The following is a 23,065-nucleotide window of genomic DNA, read 5'->3' on the forward strand; positions in this document are numbered from 1 at the left end:
GTGTGTGTGTGTGCATGTGTGTGTGTGTGTGTGTGAGTACCAATGGAGGCTAGGACACTAGATCTCTGGAAATGGCATTAAAGGATCTTAAGTTGCCCAGTGTGGGTACTGGGACCAAACTCCAAGCCTCTGAAAGAGCAGCGAGCACCCTTGACCCCTGAGCCCTCTCACCAGCCCTCCACCTTTACTCACTTATATATTTATTTGTTTGTTTGTTCTGATTTTTCGAAACAAGGTTTCTCTGTGTAGCAGTCCTAGCTGTCCTGGAATTCCCTTTATAGATTAGCCTGGCCTCGGATTCCGAGTGCTGGAATTGAAACCATATGCCACCACCGCCCAGCCCCACCTTTAGTTTTTTTAAGGTACGGCCTCTCACTGGCTGGCCAATGACCACCAGGGACCCATCTCTCTCCTCCAGCACCAGGATTATTCTTGTGCTGCCCAGTGATACTTTGACATGGGTTTAGGGGTCCTAAATCAGGCCTGCCCCATCTCTGGAGTTCTTGTTTGGTGGAGTGGGTAGCAGAGTATCTGGACGATCCTGGATTGTGTGCTCGCAAGGGGGCACTGAGAACCTTGGTCCAGCAGGCGAGGGGCTAGGACTCTACAGTCTCTGTCCTCTTCCCTGAACTCAGCCTGGCACCTGGCAGGGGTGGGTTCAGATGCCTGATGATGTACTTACAGTGATGTTCCCACTTATGTCTGCTTTGATGGGCGTAAACACTGGGGACCCAAGGCAATCTGGGAACAGAATGAGAAGAGAGATTTAGATTCCCAACCAAGATGGCATTCAGAACCACCACAGGCCATGGAAAACCGCCATTTTCCACACATGGAAGACTGTGTGTTTAGGGGCCAGGAAGAATCATTTATAGGTGTTCGGAAGGTCCCGTGGCCAAGTGAATTCACGGGGTGCTGGGCTCTGGATGAGAGTGGATTGTCAGGGCCTCTGAGGCTATTGGAGTTGCTCTCCCCAGCACTGCCCCATCCAAGAGAACTCTCTGCAGTGCTGGAAATGCTCCACCTACACTGTCCTGCCGGCAATCATGAGACCTCAGACTTGACTTCTGCCCTCCCCCCTACACTGCCCGTCATCTGAGCTTCAAGTTTCCCATCTTGTGAGCGGGCAGGTGTGTGACAAGCAGCCATAGACACACATTCTGTTCTCCCTGGAGCCACAGTGTTTCCATGTGGAGGAGGGAACCTTTCTTGGCAGATCCTAGTAGAACGGAGTGCAGTACAAACAGTGACAACTTTGAGCAGGTGACAGGCAGACCAGGAGTCACCTGCCATGTATGCTTGGAACCCCAGGCCCCATGTGGGATGTGAATTGTGTTCCTGACTCTTCCCCTCCCCATGCTTTGCTCCTCTTAGCCGGCAGCACCTGCAGCCAGAATATCATACCAGCAAAAGCTGCTCAGAGAGGAGGGGTCACATTCCAGTACTGCCCTCACCCTCAGAACCTAAGTGAAGTTGCCTTGCTCCCCTGATACCCACCTTCTCCCTGCTGGGAAGTGGGCTTGATAAGTCTGATTCAGAACAAGGGCACAAGGACACCATAGTAGGCAGAAGTAGGTACCAGTACCACAGAAGAGAGATCCTGCTGCCATGGAGGCAGACAAGGGCCTAAGGACTCAGTGAATGACCTCAAGAGAAGAACTGCTGGTCAAATCCCACTGAAGGTGACCAGCACACGTGGGTGGCCATCTGGAATACTCTTTCACTGCTAACATGAAGAAGTGTGTGCTGAAAGCACCTTCAATGACACATCCCAGACACAGAGGGACATGGAAGAGGACATGGACTATCTAGGTGGTAGTGAGATGGGCCTGATATCCCTCCATGGGGCAAGTATCCTGGACCATATGTCTGTTTCCTCCATGTGAGTTGCACACGGATCAGAAATCAGGATTTAAGATGTACCACCCTGGCTACAGGCATGCACCTGTAACCCCAACATTTAGGAGGCAGAGACAGGAACACCAAGAGTTTGAGGCCAGCCTGGGTTACAAAGCAGAGTCTCTGGAAAGAAAACAAGAAACAATGATGCACCTAGGCTGGGGGTGCAGCTCAGTGCAGAGGAGGCAGAGCCCCTGCCTAGCATGTGTGAGGTCCTGAGTGGGACCCTCATCACCAAAAAATTAAATTATGGGCCCGAGAGATGGCCCAGTGGCGACTTACACATTCAGTCCCCAGGACCCACATGGTGGAAGGAGAGAACAGATTTCCACAGTTGTCCTTTGACCCCCACTCAGTCGTCATGGCTCACACATGCATGCTCATATGAGTAAATGCAAAAATCAATTTAAAAGAAAAATTCTCCAGACCTACTTACCAGGGTGCCCAGTGTGAGTCAAACGCTGGGAAAGAGGCATTGATCAGTCTATGCTCCCCAATTCTAGGGTCAGGCTTCACTACCGAGCAAAACTCTCCAAACCTCTGCAGAGTGTAAACCCCGCTGTACACACGCTTTTCACTTTTTCTCTATCTGAGATCGTGGTGTACAGACCACGGTCCTCCTGCCTCCAAACGCTGGGATGACAGGTGTGTTTCACCACATCCCGCCCACTGAAGTCCCTCATGGAGGGTCTGCCCCTGTGTACTGTGGCCGTGGTGTCTGAAAAACTGGCCCCCCGGCAGGCTCTTCTCCACACTTTTGTGCAGGTGCACTGAGGGCCAGAGGTCAACAGTGGTGTGTTTCCTAACCACTCTCCTTGCCTCTCACTGAGCCCAGGCTCACTTACTGGACAGGCATCAAGCTCTAGGGGTTCTCTTGTCTGCACGCCACTCCCCACCCGACACAGACAGCCCAGGTGTTGTTTTGGGTGCCAGGCATCCACACTCAGCCTTATGGCACAGCAGATACTTTACTAACGGCACCATTCTCCCCTCCCCTTTGTCTACACTCTTATTATAGTTCAGATGACCCCCAAGTATTAGGTTTTTTTGTTTGTTTGTTTGTTTGTTTTTGTTTTTTTGAGACAGGGTTTCTCTGTGTAGCCTTGGCTGTCCTGGAACTCACTCTATAGAACAGGTTGGCCTCAAACTCAGAGACCTGCCTGCCTCTGCTTCCCGAGTGCTGGGATTAAAGGCATGTGCCACCACTCGGCTCCAAGTATTAGTTTTAAGCACCCAGCCACCCAAGATGGCAGAGGGTCTGTGAAGCAACTTGGGCTTCAGCTTTTCTCCCTGAAAAGTGAGACTAGGTCTCCGTGCAGGGCAGGGTTGCTGTGCAGGGCAGGTACGGACTGTGTACATAGCAGGTGCTGAGTGTTCATCAACCACAGCCTTCACAGGGAGATGCCAGGAAGCCGGCCTGGATGGCAGAGTGTGGGCAGCCGTGGTCTAACGTATGACACAACCAGGGTATGGCACTGAGCCCCGCCCTGTTGACAGGAGAAAGGCTTATTGTTTGCCGTTCTCCTGACAGTGCTCGTGAGGCTCACAAAGCCGCTGTGCTCAGCAGGCGCTGTCCCCACAGCCATCATTGTGTGTGTGACTGATAGCTGGGGCCCAGGCCAGGGTGCCCGCTCTGCTGTGGGGGAAGGGTGCAGTGGATGGAGGCAGATGCTGAGGCAGGACTGCAGGCTCCATGAGGGACTTTAAGAAAGAGAGTGGGCCTAGCCTGTCACCCCAGCATGCTGGAGCCTGATGCAGGAGGGTCATGAGTTCTAGATCAGCTTGGGCTACACGGTGAGACCTTATCCCAGACAAAAAGAGATGGGAGTGTGGGGTCAGGGTGACCCCAGGTGGAGGACAGGAAAGGCTTGGACAGTGTGCCCTGTGCTGTAGGCCAAACAGGCCAGTAGCACCTAGAAGCTGGGCACTTGTGGTTAGTGTCATGTCAGAGCCAGCTGGCTCTGGGTGTGAATTGTGACTCTGACAAGTGACTTGAGAAACTCTGAGTATGAACCCTTCATTTCCTGCAGTCCAGAGAACTCTGAGTATGGTGGGCTGGGGTCTGCTTCCTATGGCTTACACGGGGCCACTTAGAGAGGACAAATGAGTGGCCCGAGCTGGGTGACAGCGCCAAAGCACCCCACGTTAGCTTTCTAGGATACATCTGCTGGTGTGAACTCAGAACAGTGCTGGGGCAGGAACCCCAAAGCATGGTTTGAATTCCCACACTCAGGTGGCCTTTCTAAGAGTCAAACCTGTGCTGGTTCCCACAGCCTGTCAGCCTCACCGCTGTCCCAGAGCGCAGTCTGCCCACAACCACCTTTCTTGTCTGACTAGTTCCGCAGTTCCCTCAAACTCGTTCTGCCTTCTTTTAACTGCCATCAACCCGCCCGGCCCCGGAGGGAGAGGGCCTTGCATGGTTTTCCAGTTTGTCCTGTAACCCACAGAAGGAAGGGAGCTGCCTTTGAAAACAGGAAGGCCCACAGTGCCACCACCTCCTGTTGTCACACAACCAACCCCAACAGGCAAGCTGCTTCGGAAAAGCTCTGACTTTTTAGAACACCGCTGAAAGGCCTCTTACGCCTAATAAAGGCTTTTTTTCTCAACCCAGAAGGCATAAGAAAAGGTCAATAAATCTGATTACAAAACCCAAGAGCTTCTTATAAGAGGCCATCAACAAAGTGGAGCAGGAAGCAGAGAAAATAAAGGCTGTTTATTATCCCAAATATATAAAGAGTATTTACAGAACAATAAGAAAAAAGTTCTTTACAATGAATAATTCAAGAGTGAAATAAAAAGATGCTTAATCACAGTGATGAAGAAAATACAACTAACATGGAGACCTTTCCATCAACTAAGTAATTTTGTGAATGTATCAGCCACTGGATAGCATTTATTTAAAATGTAACACTGGGGCTGCAGAGATGATCAGAAGCTAACAGCACTTGCTGCCCTTCCAGAGGACCTGAGAGCAGTAACCAGCACCCCTGTCAGGTGGCTCACAAACTCCTGTAACTAGTATCAGGGGATCTGACTTCCTCTGTGGGTACCTCTATACATGTAGCACATTCAGGCACACATACACATGAATTAAAACAAATCCACAAATGGAACAAGCCATCTGTAACTTTCTAAAAAGGGTCATCATTTAAAAATATAAAGGGTGGTCTGGTGATGTCACAGGCTCCCTCAGACCTTCACCATGGGGCACTATACTGAATGTCTTCAGTCTTTTTAAAAGCACCTCTGGGTTGTTGATGGCTGTTTTCTCCTGCTTTGCCAGCAGCATCCAGTAGCTGCTGGGAAAACACAGAGTAAGCTGTCAAAACTACTCGCAAAACAAAAGAAAATGGAAGCCAGGAGAGGAAGTCCCCTTTGGGGACTAGGGCCTCCTGCCTGGGTCTCTACCACTGCCCAAAGGGCTGCCACTGCCCAGGAAGCAGAATTGTCCACCAGCCAGCTTGTCATTACATACCACCCAGATCATTTCCTCCTTCAGCACAGCTGAACTCGGGTCATTGTACTCAGCGCAGCCAGGGTGTGGCTGGGCGTTACAGACAGTGCTTGCCAAGCACGCTCAAGGCCCTGGGTTCCAGCATCACGACGTGGTGGTGTATGCCCATAGACTTGGCACTTGGGAGGTTGAGGCAGGAAATACTAGTTCGGGGCCTGCTTGGGTGACTTAGTGAGACTGAGTAGTCCCTGCTCTCCCTCTCCAGAAAAGAGCACAGCACACATCTGGAAATTTCCGTCACAGGCATTCCAAACATCTTTACTGTTTTCTTCTCTATTCGTGTGTACGGTCATGTGGGTGCACAGGCATTTGGAAGTCAGAGGTCAACCCCAGGTGCCATCTTCCATCTTTTTGATACAATAAGGATCTCTCACTGGCCTGTGGCTTGTTAAGTGAACTAGATTGGCTAACCAGTGAGCTCCAGGAAGCCACCTGTCCCAATCTCCCCAGCACTGGGATTATAAGCGTGCACCACCACACCTGGCTTTCTACTTGGGTTCTGGAAGTAAACTCCAATACTTCAGGTATGCAGGTATGCAGGCTAGCCTTGAACTTCCTTTGTCGTTGAAGACGACTCTGAACTCCTAAGTCCCCAGCCTCCACCTCCCAGGCCTTAGAATTACAGGCCTGCAGCTCTGTCTATCACAACAAAGTGTGTTCCCATTGTCCCAAACTGAACAACAAATAAGAGATTAGCCATGTCCTGAGAGGTGCCAGCCCTCCAACCACTTCCTCTCAGAAAATCATTTTCATTTAAGAACAAAATGTCATCCCAGTTCTCAGGGGCCAAGGCAGGAAGATGGAGGGTTGAAGCCCAGTCTGAGCCACATGTCCAGGCCCTGGCACAGGTAAATGAGAAAACACAGGAGGAACCAGATGACTCTGCTTTTGGTGAGACACACCTAACTCAGTCCCTGAACACTTATTTCCAAGGAGTGGTCACTATGTGGCAATAGACACTATGTGGTGTGGCGAGGTTCTGCTGGGAATGCCTTTTTTCATAGCCAGATAATAAAATTTGTTAGACACTCCCAGCAGATTAATGTTACAGGTCCTGAGTTACAAGATCAGAATGGATGGCTCAGATTACAGCTGATGGAGATGAATCTTTTATTAACTGGGGAGGGGTGTCCAGGCTCAGGCCACAGGCCATTTCGGAAGGGGAGAACACAGAGGATGGCCACACTCTAAGGCTGGCTCTGCTCTATATTATCACCTTTAAGAACCACGCTGCGTCTGCACACTGTCTGCCCACTGTGGCCCTCTTTAATAACAGTCTGGAGGCCAGGGGTAGTGACACACACCTTTAGTCTCTCTGCACTGTTTGAGGCTATTCCTGATGGTCTACATAGTGAGCTCCAAGCCAGTCTGGACTATATAGAGAGATCTTGTCCCCCCAAAAAGCCAGCCTTAAGTTGTAAGTATAGTTGGGAAAATCTGACTTGCTGTGTAACCTGGGGAAATTAGCCAATGTCTCTGAGCTACAGTTGCCTCATTAGTAAAATAAGAGTAATGATGAATCCCATCTTGAGGAGAGGCTCAGCACAGTTCCTGCAGGGTACCTCAATAAAAAGTCTTATTCAGCTTATGCTGGAGAGAATGTAGAGTAAAGGGAACACTTCTCCATTGCTGGTGGGAATGCAAACTGGTACAGTCACTTTGGAAATCAGTATGGTGATTTCTCAGAAAATTAGGAATCAACCTTCCTTAAGACCAGCAATATTACTTTTGGGTATATGCCCAAAGGATGCTCAAAGGACATGTGCTCAACTATGTTCATAGAAGCATTATTTGTCATTGCCAGAACCTGGAAACAACCTAAATGCCCCTTGACTGAAGAATGCATAAAGAAGAAATAGTACATTTATACAATGGAGTACTATACAGTAGGAAAAAATAATGGCATCTTGAAATTTCCAGGCAAATGGATGGATCTAGAAAACATCATATTGAGTGAGGTAATTCAGATCCAGAAAGACAAATATAATATGCACTCACTCATAAGTGGCTTTTAGACATAAAGCAAAGAAAAATCGGCCTACAATTCACAATCCCAGAGAACCTAGACAACAAAGAGGACCCTAAGAGAGACATACATGGATCTAATCTACATGGGAAGTAGAAAAAGACAAGATCTCCTGAGTAAATTGGGAGTGTGGGAATCATGGAAAAGGATAGAAGAGAGGAGCAGGGAAAAATATATAGTTCAATTAAAAACAATAAAAATAAATAAATAAATGTCTTATTTATTTATTATATTTATTACATAGTATAGCATCATCTTTCTCAACAGTCAGGTTTTCCAGAAAGGAAATCCAGAAAACAATGACCCTGGTTGTTGGGGAAGCCGGAGACTGGATCTACGGTGGAGTACGTTCCTAGCATGCACAACATGGGAAGGAGTAAAGAAGAAATCGGAGATGGGGAAATATTGACAGACTGGAGAGGAAAAGCCAACAGAAATCATCTGGACACAACTGCAAGAGCGTTACAAAGGGGGCTTGGGTGGGAGTCAAGGGATGTTCTTGGAGGACAGCACAGAGAACACTTGGAAGCCTGGGGAAGCTGACTGCCTGGGGCACACCCAGTCTGCTGGTCCCTGAAGCGGTTAGGAAGCTTAGCTACATTGTAACAGTAAAGAGAAAGGGGGCTGAATAAGGCTGTAACAGAAGCAGGGAGACTCACAAAGCCATTTTAAAACCAGAAACAATAGAACCTAAGACCACAGCCGGCTCTTCCACCCCACAAGTTCTAACACTGTCACATCACACCAGCTTCCCCTCCCCACCATACAGCAGCTCAGGACGCTTTTGTCCAGAAGAGGACTTCTCAGGGAACACAGCTGTGTCTGAAGAAGCAGGGCTGCCTGCCCTGTGCCAGGGCTGCATCCTCAAGGTCCTCTTTAAGAAACCCTACCCCAATTCCCTTGTTTCTTACTTCCTTCATAAGGGTTAGAAACGAGTTTCCACCCACTCCCACGCTTGCCCCCGAGAGCCATCTTAAAGGGGTCAGGCTAGCTGTGGTGGGGCATACATGTGTTTCACAAGGTCCTGGGCCAGGAGATCTCCCATTTGGACATTGCCTAGGCCACCTATACTCTGCCAGGAACGTCACAGAAGGGCCTGACTACTGTCCCTAACAGATTCCCAGCGCTGTGCCTTATCCCTCTGCAAACCAGGTGAGAAGATGAGGATGTCTGTAAGCTCAGTCACACACTTAGCTACTTCCTTTTCTCTTCTGCTCTCACACTAACAGAGGCCAGGCACCAGGCCCGAACCTCAGAACCAGATGTCCTGAACAGAGAAAGACCGATAAGCCATCTCAGAAGGCCAGGGTGAGCAAGTGGGTGACACCAGGGGCCCAGACCTACTCCACATGGCTCTCAGCTGCACTTGGATGATTCTCAGACTGAAGCAGCCAATGGTTGGCCCTGGGCCCTGGCAGTCCGTCACCCAGACTCAGGAATGCTTTCTCTGCGGTTGAGCCATTTCCCAAGGGCTGGACTGCATGCACTCTGGCAGCCTCACCCATGCAAAGGTGGGGTGACTCTGGGCATCAAGCACCATCATCACCTTGTGAGGTCACCTCCTGGGGCTCAGAGGGAAAGTCCGAGTTTCTTTCCACTCACTTGTCCTGGGTGTTCAGGGCACAGGGATGGGAGGAAACCAGTTAGATCCAAAGTCTCTGCTCCCCTCTGCACTTCAAAGGCAGCCATCCTACAGACTGGCAAGGGCCCCTCCCAAGGCACTCACTCAGCCAGGAGAACCAGAACTAGGCAGGGCTGACCATGCCTGCTCGCTACACATTTGCAAATGCCTCCCTCTAATGCCAGGCCACTGCAGGACTTTAAAGCTGAACAAACCAGGACCGGAAGTGCCTCTTCGGCTCTATGTCCCTTCCGGGCACCGTTTCTTCTTCCAAGTGCTGCTTACGCCAGCACAGTCTATGTCCTGGGCTTTGTGTAGAGTCCACCTCTCAACATTCCACCACTAAAATATCAGCAGCCTGCTGGAGCGGAGGGGGAGCACAATCCCCCTGCATCTCTTTCACAAGAGTCAACATGCAAACAGCCCTCAACAGACATGTAAAACACGGCAGGGCTGTAGCCAAGGGTCCTCAGTCCAGGAAGGGCTTGCTGCTCGGAGGAGTGTCCTAGAGATAAGTGTACCAGGCACTGGCAAGGCCAGCTCCCAAGGACACTGATTTAATTATGCTAAGAGTCACAAATAAAGGAAACACATTCCCAGTATTAAACCTCAAATGAGTAGCAGAAATCATTGCCTTGCGCTCTTCCATCCCAGACTTTTCCTGAGACAATGACAGCTAATAGTTGTCATAGATGTCACCTCATGGACCAACTTTAATTGACTAAGAAAGTGGTTATTCTAAGAAAGATGTAGAGGCTGTATCTAAGCTCAAAAGGGAAAAAAGAATTGTGATTGATTAGTAATGCCTGCCACATGTGTAGGATGTACAAAGATTATGTCTTCTGATTTAATCATGTATTTTAATATGAAAAGAAAAGCCAAGCATTTTTGCAAGAACCTAGAAGAATGGAAATGGGAAAAACAAAAAGCAACAACCTCCCCCTCCCAAAAAAAAAACCCCTTTCATGCAGCTAAGTGTGGTGTATATTAATAACACCAGCACTCTGGAAGCTGAGGTAGGGATGTCACAAATTCAGGGTCAGTCTGGGCTACTAAGGGCCTCAAAATACTAAAAAATAAGTAAGACAAAAGGATACACTCAGCAAATGTTCCAGCTTGCAGAGTCGTGGGCACTGAAGTTACTCAGAACCACAGATCACAATAGGTTCTAGGAGGCACAGGGAGGAGGATGACTGTCTGGGTAGGGTTATCGCTAAGCCAATTCCTTAAGGACGTGTGGACTCCAGCCAGACAAAAGGAAGGAGGTATGTGGGTGGGCGAGAAGAATGGTATGCAGAGTGAGGAGAAAGGCTGGCACAAGGATCACTCTGGGGAAGGTGGCACAAAGCCATCTGTGGGCCTGGGAGTCATTCAGAAAGCTGGCAACACAGATTTCAGGAGAGCACATCAGGGAACCACTGTGGCTTCTAGCTACGGAGGAACATCAGCCTCCTGGGTTGAGAGCAGCCGCATAACTGACGTAAAAGATAAGTGAGCAGGAGTCACAGGTCAGTCTTGTAACTGATCAGTCAGGAGATCCAGTTACTGGGTCAGAGGGGAGAAAAAAAAGATGGGTAAAGGACCAGCCTCTAAGTGGATACGGGAAGACCTGCATGAGCCGAAGAATTCAGGCTAGAGATACAGAGGCAGGGTGACCCCCAAAGGGATGCTGTAAACCAGAGGAGCAGGCTGACATGTAGCCCATGCCCACAGGAGCAGAGAGAATCGGTGTTGACCAAGCCCAGCCAATGGTCCCAGGCTACACCCTGAGGAGTTACGGTGTTTGTTCCAACAGGTCCAAAGAACTATGCAGAGAAAGAGATCTGGAGATATTGGCAGCAGCACTGTCGACCACAGCGTGGGAGTCCGGCACGAGGGATTGTTAAACTGCGGTCACATCCAAATAGAATCCTAAGCCACTACGGGTATGACAAGGGATGTAGGAAGGCAGCCTCACTATGTAGTTAAATGCAGTTAGATGAAAAATGAGGTTGAACATTTTTCTCTCTCTCAAAGACACAGAAGGAGGCGGATCTCTGTGAGTTCGAGACCAGCCTGGTCTATAAGAGCTAGTTCCAGGACAGGCTCCAAAACCACAGAGAAACCCTGTCTCGAAAAACAAAACAAAACAAAACAAAACAAAAAAAAAAAGAAAAGAAAAAAAAAAAGACACAGAAGGAAGACCCTAGAAGGAAAATATCCTCAAGTGGCAGAAGGCTGCTCTTTAAAAACTCTACTTCAAAAGGCTGTGAGATGCCAAGAGGATAGCTCACATCTGTGATTCCAGCCATTTGGAAGCTGAGGCAGGAGAACCGCATTTGAGACCAGCCTGGGCTGCACAGTGAGTTCCAGCACAGAGTGGAATCTTAACACAGAAAACAAAACAAACAAACAACAACAACAAACCAATAGGTTCCTGAAACGGATATGGTGGTGCATGCCTGTAACCCCAGAAGCTTGGAAACTGTGGCCGAGTCACAGTTTGTGACTACAGAGTCGATTCAAGGCCAGTCTGAGATACAGGGCCCCGGTTTCAAGACAAATGTCCATGAAGGAACTAAGTGAACTGATAAGTCAGTATTAGATCCTTAGTGCCTATAAATGGCAGTCAGGAATAGGACCAAGCTCGTCCCTCTGAATGGGGTTGACAGCTGTATGGCTGGGGTGGACTGAGGGGCCACTGGCAGTGGCACTGGGATTTTTCTCTGCTGCATGTACTGGCTTTTTGGGATCTTGTTCTCTTTGGATGTATACCTTGCTCAGCCTAGATGTAGTAGGGAGGGCCTTGGACCTTCCACAGGGCAAGATGCCTTGCCCTCTCTTAGGATTGGAGGGGGTGGGGTAGGAAGGTGTATAGAGGGGATGGGAGGAGGAAAAGGAGTGGGAATTTGGATTGGTATTTTGTTTTTTTTAAAAAAAAGTCTAATTTAAAAAAAGAAAAAAAATGTAAATGGCAGTCATTGTTTGGTTCTGCTCTGATTTGAGAAAACCTGTTCCCACAATGCCTCTCAGGCTCCTTGTGGCCATCATTCCAGACCAGCTGTAGTCCAGGGCCACACGCACTGTGCCCAGCTCATCCAAGCAATCAGAGACACCCCAAAGATGTAGACTAAGACCCCACCTTGAGCTGACAGTAGGTCTCCAAGGCCAGGGTGGACCTGAAACCTGAGTCCACAGTAGAAAGCACCATCCAGGAAGAGCACTCTCAAATGTTTTCTTTTATACAAGTGCCAGGAGTGACTCTCTTTTGCAAACAGCAAATGGCTCTAGGGTGACCCCTGTCAGTTAACCTTTCACAGGCCAACCCCACTGAAGTGTCTGTCTAAATGGTGCTTCTGTCCACAGCTGTGACATCCACAGCCCAAGACGGCAGCAAAGACAAGGATCCTTTGAGACCAGAAGCAGAGAGGGAGGGACATTACTCTGCCCTTGCTCCAGCTGCCTCCTCCCATCTCCTCCCAAACCAGCCAGATGCCCATACTCAAAAGGGGTGCCCCAAGTACAGAGCTGACATGCCACCTCAGTGCAGACGGGGAAGCCATGCCATCACCACCATGGAGCCATTGTCGGGGCTTCAGTGTTCTTTGTATTGAGGGGTGTCTGGAGGGACCTGGATAATGCCCTGTGACATTCAGCACCCCTTCAACTACAAAGAACAAAACTCTCTCTCCACACAGCTGCAGGAACAAAACTACCCTCACTTGAGAACCACCGGCCCCAGTATATTCTGCCTGGCTCTGACTAGCAAACTATTCAGAGATCCAAGAAGGAAACAGACACAGACACAAAACACAGTGTTTCAGGGCTGACGAGATGGCTCAGCAGGTAAAGGAGCTTGCTGCAAAGCTGGATGGTTTGAGTTTGATTCCCAGGACCCACATGGTGGGAGGTAAGAACTGACTTCTGAAATCTGTCCTCCAGCCCCTGGCATTCAAACACATGCAAATAAATAAGTATATTTTTTTTAAAAAAAATGTCATAAAAATCAAAGCTAAAGCCAGCAGCTCCCTGCCTGAAGATGCAATCTTATCTCCGGACAAGATACCGATGACAAGGTCTCGTGCACTAAACAGGTTTAACGGAAGACCTACTAAGTTGTGCTCGGCACAGCGGTGGCTAAGGAAGCTGAGACCCTGCTCTCAGGTTGTAGCTCCAGGTTTGCCTCTCACAGACAAATGCATTCAAGATTAGAGCTAACATCCATTTTAGACACCTACGGAAGGGGCCCAACATCAGATTCAAGAACTTCATACATGACTTTCTTCCCACAGGAAGCATCTCTTCACAAGCCCTCAATTATCCCCATATCCAGCCTAGACTAGCACCTCCATGTCACTCTGAGGCTCAAGAGAAAAACTGGTAACAAATCTACAGGGCCACACACCCCTTGTGGGAACTACTGCCCCCGACCAAGACCGAATCATATCCAGGAGCCAACCAAGTGACTATGCATGTGGGTGCCAAACCTCCTCAAGCTAAGCAGCCTCAAGGCTCTGCCCGAGTGTAGGTTTCCCCTGGACTCTGACCTGGGGGCTGGTGTTGTCCTGCAAAGTCACCAAATGAGCTAGCAGGGTAGGGCACTGGGAGCGTCCCCACAAGCAGAAAGGAGGGCTCAGGTTGCACCCTTTGTGGACTGCAAGGCAAAGGGCAGGGCAGATGGCATCGGTTTTCCTTCCACTTTCCAACAAGGCCTGGACTGGAGGAGGGGAGGAAGAGGGTCTGAAACAGGCTTGGGGACTCATTGCAGTGCTCCTAAGAGCTTCTTCAACTTGACATGCGCGGACAGGACTTCCTCCTTGCCCAGCCAAAGGGAGGGAGGGATTCGAACTAAGCACCCTGCCGCTGACATCACCCCCACAACCCACCCACTTCCCTTCTCCTGGCCCTTTTCCTAGAGGGAGGAAAACATTTTCATGACTTCCTCTAAAAAGCGTTCTTGAGTTTTGCAGCTCCATCTTCAAGCCCTTGGAGGTGATGGTGGTCTTTGATCTGGGGTCGGGTGAAGCTGGGGAGGGGAGGGCAGGGTTTATTCCTTTTAAGGGTGGGGGAGAATTGAGAACCAGTCTGAAAGGGACGAAAAATGAAACCGAGGATGAAGGCGTTCCGGGGAGCCAGCATATCCGTGGTGGAATAGTAAGGGATGTTGGGGGGCGATGGATGAGAGGGAGTGATGGGGTTCGTCTGAGGGAAGAGAAGGAGCAGAGAGATCTAGGCAGGTGGAAAGGGCTGACGGCGCGCGGGGACTCACCGAAGAAGGGCGGCAGGTGGGCCACCGCCTCCAGGAAGGGCCCGGTCTCGATCTGCCGGTCCGCGGGCAGCGGCTTGAGCAGGTGCTCGGCCAGCAGCGCCATTTCGGGGTCGAGGCCCTTGGTGATGCCCCAGCCCGCACCGAGGGCGTCCGCGCCCGGGCTGTCGCCGCCCGCCGCCGCCTCCCGGGACGCCAGCGTCGCCACTTCCGCCCGCGCCTCTCAGCGAGCGCCGAGCGCCGCCCGCAGGCGGGAGCCATTTAGCACTCCGCCCCGCCCCTCCGCGGATCGGCCAATAGGCACACACCGCCGCGCCCATTTGGCCAATGGGAGTTCGCCTCCTCCGCTACCACACTGCCATTGGCCTGGGGGCGGAGCTTAGCGGAAGCGCGGGCGGCCGGCACCAGGTGAGCCGCGCCCAGGTGAGGCAGTGCACCCAGCCAGCCTGTCACCGGTTACCTCAGCTCCTAACTTGGGGTGCAGGCCGGCGTCACTCTGGTCCCCACCCGCTTACAGTTCAACTCCCTAGCGGGGCCTTGTTTCCCAATCCGGGGTCCTCCGGTTCTAGGTTCATGCCTCCCGCAGCCTGCACCCGGGTTCACCTCAGCCACAATCCGGCCTTGCTACTGTGTCCTAAAACCCAGAGCTTAGTGTACTCCAAATCCAGTGGGAATATTCTGCCCACACTGAATATTCAAAGGCCTTCTCTGCGTTGCCGTTGCTCACTGTGCCCGGCACAGAGGATGCAGTGACCATGTAGCCAAGTCTCTGTCCTGGAACCAACAGTCTAGTCGCAAATTAGCAGCTTCAGAGCTGGCTTGTGAGTGAAGAAAGCAAAGCGGGCTTAAGGGTTTAGCTCAACTGGTTTAGCTCAACTGGCCCTGCGCTACATCCCAGCCCCGCACAAACTGGATGTGGAGCCTGCCTGTAACCCCAGCGCCCGGGAAGTGGAAGCCAGACTTTAAGTCCACTTTAAGGTCGTCCTTGGCTATGTAAGGAGCCTGAGGCCAGTCTGGGGTAGAGCTCCTGTCTGTAGATGTATAAGCAAGGCAGTTGGATGCACAGAGAATGTCTGGGCTTAATCTAGAGGGTCCGGCGAGCATTTTCAGGGGGTGGCATTGAGCTAAGAGCTGAAGGGGTGGAAGGGCTTGAGCAAGGTGTTGAATTGTGGGAGATAATTTGTGTATGTGTGTGTGTTAGAAACCAGAGAATTGCAGGAGCCATTGGGAAAGAGTTGTGCTAGGAGCTGAGATGGGGAAGGTGAGCAGGGGCTGGGGAGTGGTCAAGAATTTGTGGTTCCTGAGGGCAGTGAGAAGTGACTCGCGCCAGAAAAGCATGTGCTGAACCTTGTTAAATGATTTTATTTTACTCTTTCGGGGGGCAGAGGACAAAAGAGATTGAATGAAGCACAGGTATGACTCCCCCACCCCCGTAGAACCAGGAAGTCACGGGCTGGGAGAGACAGGACCATTATTATCTCTATGACTGTGACTGCACCACAAGTTAGATCTTCTGTTGATAGGAACCCAAGCCACCAACTCCAGTTTCTTCCCACCCCACCCAGCCTCACTGCCTCGGGGTTCCCAAGATACAATCTTACTAAAGCTGGAGCCCCACCTCTGCCAGAACCCCACCTACCTTTGAGACGCCTCCATTAATTCCACACAGAGAAAACAGCCTGCGTGGGGCCTCTGGCACCAGACTACATCCTGGTTTCTTAACCTGCTCATCCCAGCCAGGCCATTCTAAAACCATAGGTGATTCAAGAAAGCTGATCTTTAAGATAGTGACCGATGTCCTGAGACAGGTCTCCGCAGGGGTTTGTGAGGTCTCAAACGTCCATCCCTCCTTCCCTCCACCCACCCGCCCATCCTTCCATCCGTCCATCCACCTACTCATCCATCCAACTCATTTGAAAGTGTTTGCTCTCCAGCCTGCTCTTGTCTTCCCACAGGTCTTGAGGGTGAATGCCATCAAGGGGGTGCCATGGGCCATGTGTGGTCTGTTGAACAGTTGGGCCAAGACTGGAAAACTGAGGGTCACACGATCCATCTAAAGGACACTATCACATTGTTCACCCACCCACCAGCTGTTGTCCTTGGGCTGTTCATTTTTCACATCCCACAAAACAAGTCTAACACCTAGTTTTTTGGTTTAAAAAAAATCACTTTTTACATATTGGCTACTTAACAATTAATTACTTACGGCACACAAAAATATTTTCTGCCATTTCTTTCTCCCCACCTTCCTTCTTTTCTCTCTTTTTCTTTCCCTTTCTTATTTGTTTGTTTCGAGACAGGGATTCTCTGTAATAGAGAAAACTGTAATAGAGAAACCTTGACTATCGTGGAATTCACTTTGTTCAGGCTGGTCTCAAACTCACAGAAATCTCCCCATCTCTGCCTCCTGAGGGCTGGGATTAAAGGTGTGGTTTATTTTTATTTTTTATTCTTCTTGAGACAGGTATTACTGTTTTAGCCAAGGCTAGTCTAACATCAACTATGTAACCCATATTGACTTCAAACTCCAGGCAAATCTTGCCTCAACCTCTCAAGTACCAGACAGTTAAAAAACAATACAAAACAAAACAAAAACCCTACAATCTTAAATTCTCAACAATGTTGCAATCACATGAAAATACCTTGTCACTAAAATTATCTTAAAATACTTTAATGCTCATGTTCTCCAGACAAAGGCATTCCACGAGCCATGGCCAACCACAAGCAGAGAACTAATGCCATTCAGCAGTCTCACTCTGTCTAGTGTGTAGGGCCCCAGTCCAGGGTCATGTGTTTCACATAGTGTCATTGTGTTCCCATCAGTCCAGAACATACCTTGGTCTTTCCGGACTCCCATGACTGACACCTTTGAAGAGGGTTCATCTGATGTCTCCCATTGGATTTCAGGTTCCATCCTACAATAGAGCAGCAGTGTGCTGAGTCCTCTCGTTTCACCCCACAGATGATAATTACACTTGTAATTTCAGTGGTCCTCTAGTGAAGTTGTTGGGCTTTGTTTGGTTTGGTTTGGTTCTGTCTTTCAAGACAGGGTTTCTCTGTGTAGCCCTGACTGTCTGGAACTCCTCTGTAGACCAGGCTGGCCTTGAACTCAGAGAGATTCACTTGCCTCTGCTTCCTGAGTGCTGAAATCAAAGGCATGCGCCACCATTGCCCGGCTTGTTTTATTTTTATGTTTTAAGCAGGGTCCCATATGTAGATCAGACTGACCTCAGACCCACAGAGAGCTCCTGTTTATGCCTCCTGAGTGCTGAGATTACAGGTGTGTGCCACCATAGTGGGCTCAGATCTTAATCTCAACATCCGAGAAAGGCAAGGCTCCTTCTGCTTTGCTCCGCTATAATGTGTTTCCTTTCCTTTCTAAAAAGCAACAAATACCCATACTTCATGCTTTGTGCTCATTGCCACAGAAATCTTAGTTACTGCCATGACATGACTGTCCCAGGTGTGGTCTGGGACAGCTCCTCAGCTGGCCTCTGTGTCTGTTCAACATGTCCCTACCTTGTCGTAAGCACTTCCTCACTCTGCGCAAAATATTTCAGCCCTTCCTGACCCTGAAGTCAGTCATCTCTCCAGGGGGCCCTGGTTCCCTTAGGTGGTGTGTCATATTCAGAAGCCAAGATTGGATGTGCTGGTGACTGCTGAGGCAACACCGTCCCTGGATTCTCTCAGGAGTTTTGGACATACAGAGGCATCTGAAGCTGCAGCCTCCGTGGGATGTCTTTCTGAATGGAAGCCAAGGGCCCTGGCTCTGGCAGATCTAGCCCCAGTGAAAGTCCAAAGGGCCTCTTCTTGCTTCTGCCCTTCCCAAAGGTGCACCTAGCCCCTTCCCCAGTGTTCTCATTGGTTTTATCCGTCTGTTGATTTGAGCAAGTTCCTTTGTTGCTACAGTCCCAAACCCAAGATGCCTCTCATGCCTGCAGTTCCAAGAAGAGACCCCTTTCCTTCCCACAGACCCCAGTTTTCATGCTGAGCCACCTCCACCCATGCAGACACCTTCTTATTCCATTTAGTCTCTGAGACCCTGTTTTTGAGCAGCAGGTACCCTCTCCTTCTCCACAACCCTTGTTCAAGAATAACAGGGGGCCAGGTGGTGTGTCACACAGCTTCAATCCCAGCACTCAGGAGGCAGAGGCAGGCAGATCTCTGTGAGTTCTAGACCAGCCTGGTCTACAGAGAGAGTTCCAGGGCAGTCAGGGCTACATAGTGAGACCCTGTCTCAAAAAAAAAGAAGGAAGGAAGGAAGGAGGCTGAGAGAAAGGAAGGACAATGAGAAGAGCCACCTGACCACTAGGCAAGCTGGCTTTAGCGAGAGCCATTAGTTCCCGGTTCCCACACTAGCTCACTGTATGTAGTAGAGCAGACACTGAGAACTTGAGCAACTGTGAGCTCTCTTCACCCCATCAAAGAGACAGGGGATTCAAGTTTTCAAACTCCCTTATCTGGGTGTGGTGGTGCACACCTTAAATCCCAGCACTGGTGAGGCAGAGGCAGGAGAATCTCTGTGAGTCCGAGGACAGCCTGGTTACAAAGCAAGTTCCAGGACAGCTAGGGCTGTTACAAAGAGAAACCTTGTCTCAAAAACCAAAACCAAAACCAAACAAAGAAACCAAAAGCAAGCCTCCCAGGGAGGCCCCTCATCATTTTGGACTGCTGGGCCACACCACTCTTGCAGCACTTGGTGAGATCAGCTGGACTGGTGGCGGTAATTTGGGGGCCAGGTACTGACTCAGAGGGTGTTCACCTGAAGTTTCTTCATTTTCCTGAACCAACCCCACCCTCTGTTAACAGCACCTTCCCACACTGAATCATCCAACCCTGCCCTACCCCAGTGGCATCTAAGTTCATAGCCATTGTGACATTTCATCAGAGAAACAGCCTCAAGTGCAGGATTGCTACAGTGATGATGGCGGTGGTGCCGGCAATGGTCATAATGATTATCATGGTGATGATGACACCTAGCATGTACGAACGCTTGCTGTACACACAACCCAACACCACATTTACTGCACGCTGGCTGTGTGGTCTTGGAGGAGACACTCTGTGTTTCTACAGTGACTGTAACAAATGTCTTGGTGACTCAAAACTGAACTTAGTTAGCCAAAGTTCTGGCCGTCAGACATCCAAGATCAACAACACAGGGCCAAAATTGAGGTGTGCTAGCCCATGATCCTTTAGAAGGCTCAGAAGAATCCCATCCTCCCCCTACCAGCTTCTGCGGGAGCCGACTGTCCCATGGCTTGAGTCTGCCCTGTTCCAGTCTCTGCCTCCATCTGCACGGTCCCCTCTGGTGTGTGTGCATGAAGTCATCCTTCATGCTCTCTTACAAGGACATTTGTGATGGTGCACTCGTCAGCTCTGTCACCCCAACAGAATACCTCTGACAATTACTCTATACAGAGAAGGAGTGGGGGGCTGGAGAGATGACTCAGTGGTTAAGAGCACTGTTGCTCTTGCAGAGGACCCAGACTCAATTCCCAACCCACATGGCAGTTCACAACCATTTGTGACTCCAGTTCCAGGGGATCTGATGCCCCCTTCTGGTTTCCACAGGCACCAGGCAGAACCTGGTACAATATAGATGTGCAGGATAAACACTCATACACATAAAATAAAAATAAATCTGAAAAGGAAATATGTTTCTTTTAGCCCATGGTTTTGGATGCCTTCTCTACAAATTCAAATTTCTGAATTTCAGGCCAGCCTGATCTACAGAGCAAGTTCCAGGACAGCCAAGGCTACACAGAGAAACTTTGTCTTGAAAAAAACAAGCAACAACAAAAAATTAATCATTCTTTTTATTACACTTATTTATCTGTAGAGAGTTTGGTTCATGCGTGGAAGCATGTGTGGGAGGTCAGAGGACAGCTGGTAGTCCTCACGTCTCGTCTTCCCTCGTGAGTCCTCATGAGGAGACAGGGTTCCTCTGTAGCTGTGGAGCCTGTCCTGGAACTCGCTCTTGTAGACCAGGCTGGTCTCAAACTCACAGAGATCCACCTGCCTCTGCCTCCTGAGTGCTGGAATGTGTGCAACCGCCTGCCAGCTGTGACCCCTAGTTTCAATTGTAAACTTGACAAGCTCTAGAATCAATAGGAAGTGTTTGGCCTGTGGGCGTGTCTGTGGGGCATTGTCTTGATTTCATTCACTGACCCGGGAAGACGCGCCCACCATGGGCAGCACCATTCCCTGGTTCTGGGTCCAGAACTGCATGCAAGTGGGAAAGGGAAGCTGAGCCGTGAGCTTGCATTCCTCTCTCTGCTCTTGGCTGTGGTTGTTAGACGAGCAGTTGTTCTAAGTTTCTGTCACCTTTGATGTCTCTGCTGTGATGGGGTGTGACCTGGAATTGCGAGCTAAAACAGTTCCCTCTCCCCTAAGTTGCTTATTTGTCTGGATTTTTTTTTTCACAGGAGCAGAAATAAAACTCCGAATCCAGGCAGGAATTGCAAGGCAGAACAAATAGCTAACTGCATGGCTAGGAAGGAAAAGAGAAAGCCTTTTCAATGGCTCTCCCAGTGACCAGAAGGCCAGCCCTAGGCTCCCCTTAGGGGCCACACCTTAAAAGTTCTGTCAGTTGTCAACAGTGCCTTGGGCTGTAGACCCAAATTTCTCGATTTGAGCCATCAGTTCTGGGCCAGGTTGGTCTGGAACATGCAGTCCTCCTCCCTCAGCCTTCTGAGTGCTGTAAGCATAGACGTATGTCACCATGCCTGACTCCACACCTGTACCACATGGGCCTGTGGGGACGGTCCATATCCAAACTATAGAAGCTGGCCTATCTAGATACTCCAGACAATCTCCTGCCTCAAGATCCTGAAGGACCTTGTGCTGCTTAATGTCAGCTTGATGGGATTAGAACCACCATGGAGACAAAGCTCTGGGCCGTCTGGGAGGGTGTTTCTCCACAGGGCTAACTGACCCTTCCAGACTGTGGTCATTCCCTGTTCTGGAGTCCCAGGCTGAATACGGAGAAGCTGAGCTGAGCACAGGATTCATCTCTCTGCCCGTGGGGGCACTGTGGCCTCTAAACCCCCTGCCATAAATTCCCTGCTCTAAGGGGCTGCACCCAAACCTTCCTGAAGTTACCTCTGTCAGTATCCTGTCATCTTAGTGGGAAAGCCAGGCAGATCTCTTTAGCCATGAGGCAGCGTTTAGAGGCCTCAAGGGTTAGGAGATGACCGTCGGTCCTCCACACTTCTCTTCCGCAGCCTCGGAAGTCTCACCTGTCACACGAGGAGTCACAGTCGTGGCCTCAGCACAGGGCTGATGTGAGGTTTCATGGGTTCATGGGAAATGGCCTCTGGCACACTGGCAGGAAGAGCTGCCATAAATGGCGGAATTTTTATAAATTGATTCCTTGAGTTGATTTCTGCCCAGACTGGCTACTGTAGGGGAACTGATCCTGGTGATTTTGCCTCTCCCATTGCCAGGTTTTCAGCAGGATTTAGTGTACCAAATGGGCTTTGTTGAGCCAACACCCTTTACTGTTGAGAGCCTCTGTGCCAACTACCTTTCTGTTCCACAGGGCTGTCTGCCACCTCTCTCTGGGGAGTGCCAAAGTGACATGAGCCAACAGGCCTGCTTGCTGCTATCCTCGGAAGCAAGGCGACACATGGCAGCCAAATATTTGAAAGTTTTTTCAACTTCTGGAGGAAAATAGCATTTGGTCATTTAAACAGCAGAGTGGTTGTGCATGTGCGTGTGTGTGTGTGTGGGGGGGTGTACATGTGTGTTTTTTGAGCCAGCATCTCACTGTGTAGCCCTGTCTGTCCAGGAACTTGTTCTGTGGACCAGGATGGTCTCAAACTCACAGATCTACCTGATTCTGCCTCCCAAGTGCTGGGATTAAAGGTGTGATTTTTTTTTATTTGTTTGTTTGTTTTTTGTTTTTTGAGACAGGGTTTTTCTGTGTAGCGTTAGGAGCCTGTCCTGGTACTCACTCTGTAGACCAGGCTGGCCTCAAGCTCATAGAGATCCGCCTCTCCCGAGTGCACCACCACTGCCTGGCAAGAGGTGCATTTTTTAATTATTTATATATTATTTTTTTGTGTATGAGTGTTTTCCTGCATGTATGTCTGTGTGTCACGTGTGTGTGTTACTTGTCTGGTGTACCCTGGCCGTCTCACCAGGGTCATACACACAATTATGGGGTATCCTTCTGGTGGACACTTAAGATCCACGTGCCCTCCCGGTAGTCTTCATCACTTTGAAGAGAAACTTGTGAACAATAGCAGCTGCCCTGTGACTCTCATCTGACCTGTGTCCTGTTTGTTCCGACCAAGAGACTCTGTCACTCAGCTCGACTTTGGTGGGTCATAAGCCAGCCAGGTGGGGGCAGGGAGACAGTACAGCAAGACTTGGAAGGAAACAGAAGCGGCTCTCATTAAGACCCCAGAAGTCAGGCATAGTGGCACACATCTGTAATCCAGCATGTGGGAGTCAGAGACCGAGGATAGTCACAAGTTTAAGGTTACCCCAAGGTGAAAATTAAAAAAAAAAAAAAAAAAGACCCTGGCCTGGAAAGATGGTTCCACAGTAAGAGCACTGGCTGCTCTTCCAGAGGTTCTGAGTTCGATTCCCAACAACCGCATGGTGGTTCACAACCACCTATAGTGGGATCTGATACCCTCTTCTGGAATAAAGGCATACATGCAGATAGAGCACTCATAGGCATAAAATTAATAAATAAAATCTTTAGAAAAAACAGAGAGAAGTGGAGGGAGTGTGACTCCAGGACAATGCAAA

The 23,065-nt window shown here is 49.8% G+C and overlaps 1 protein-coding gene across 1 annotated transcript in view; it reads right to left on the reverse strand.

The window, feature by feature from the left end:
- The window catches only part of Gltp (glycolipid transfer protein), a 20,457-nt gene extending 5,944 nt beyond the window's left edge, over nucleotides 1–14,513 (reverse strand). Inside the window, exons 1-2 of the mRNA XM_005344270.3 lie at nucleotides 14,309–14,513; nucleotides 683–741 (exon numbers count right to left, since the gene is read on the reverse strand). Coding sequence (XP_005344327.1) covers nucleotides 683–741; nucleotides 14,309–14,411 — 162 coding nt within the window. The 5' untranslated portion in view covers nucleotides 14,412–14,513. The remainder of the gene's footprint in view (nucleotides 1–682; nucleotides 742–14,308) is intronic.
- Nucleotides 14,514–23,065: the final 8,552 nt, after the last annotated feature.

The sequence above is a fragment of the Microtus ochrogaster genome, chromosome 2 (assembly GCF_000317375.1).
Source record: "Microtus ochrogaster isolate Prairie Vole_2 chromosome 2, MicOch1.0, whole genome shotgun sequence".
Lineage (NCBI taxonomy): Eukaryota > Metazoa > Chordata > Mammalia > Rodentia > Cricetidae > Microtus > Microtus ochrogaster.